We start from the raw sequence: 581 nt of genomic DNA, 5'->3' as shown, positions 1-581 counted from the left end.
AACCAACCAACCAACCCACCCAACCAAAGTGTTCCCTGAGCCGTTTCTGGCAAAGCATCCTCGTTTAATTCTGCCTTTTCATGCAGCTCTTTTACCTGTATGGATGTTAAGATGGAGGAGACATCGTAAGTGGGACTCCAACGATTCTGAAGAATATCCAGACATATACTACCATCTGCATAGACTAGAAAAGGTTCAAGAAGAAGGGCTTAAAACAGAAGTCATACGGCTACTCAGTTCTTCCTAGCAGTGCCTGATCCTGAAGACCTACGTGCTGACCAACACTACCCCAGTCTGACAGCCTGAAATCCAGCAAACAAGCCTGTAGGTGGGAAGAGGTGAAGCTTGTCATTGACAGCTGCCCCAGGTATTTAAACTCAACCTCTGCTTGTTCCTCAGCATCAAGCTTCTCTGTGACACAGCAGCTACCACTACAGAAAGCCATTAACAGATTTAAGGCCAAGACTGCAGCCCCCCACAGGTGAAGCAGGTAACACAAGCGGTGTCGCGCTGCATGCGGCGGGCACAGACAGGAGCCCAGGGCTCCCCTGCCCTGTGCACGACCCGGCAACCCCCGCCGC

The 581-nt window shown here is 51.3% G+C and overlaps 1 protein-coding gene across 1 annotated transcript in view; it reads right to left on the bottom strand.

Moving 5' to 3' along the window:
* Positions 1–95: 95 nt before the first annotated feature.
* Positions 96–581, bottom strand: part of LOC103776049 (ubiquitin-conjugating enzyme E2 A) — a gene marked incomplete at both ends in the record, with an annotated part of 6,695 nt that continues 6,209 nt past the window's right edge. The window contains one exon of the mRNA XM_008943537.1: positions 96–184. Within this exon, the coding sequence (XP_008941785.1) occupies positions 96–184 (89 nt within the window). The remainder of the gene's footprint in view (positions 185–581) is intronic.

This window comes from Merops nubicus, unplaced genomic scaffold, assembly GCF_000691845.1.
Source record: "Merops nubicus isolate BGI_N331 unplaced genomic scaffold, ASM69184v1 scaffold24987, whole genome shotgun sequence".
NCBI classification, from domain to species: domain Eukaryota; kingdom Metazoa; phylum Chordata; class Aves; order Coraciiformes; family Meropidae; genus Merops; species Merops nubicus.
The sequence above is the reverse complement of the archived record's forward strand: the minus strand, read 5'-3'. Positions and strand labels throughout refer to the sequence as shown.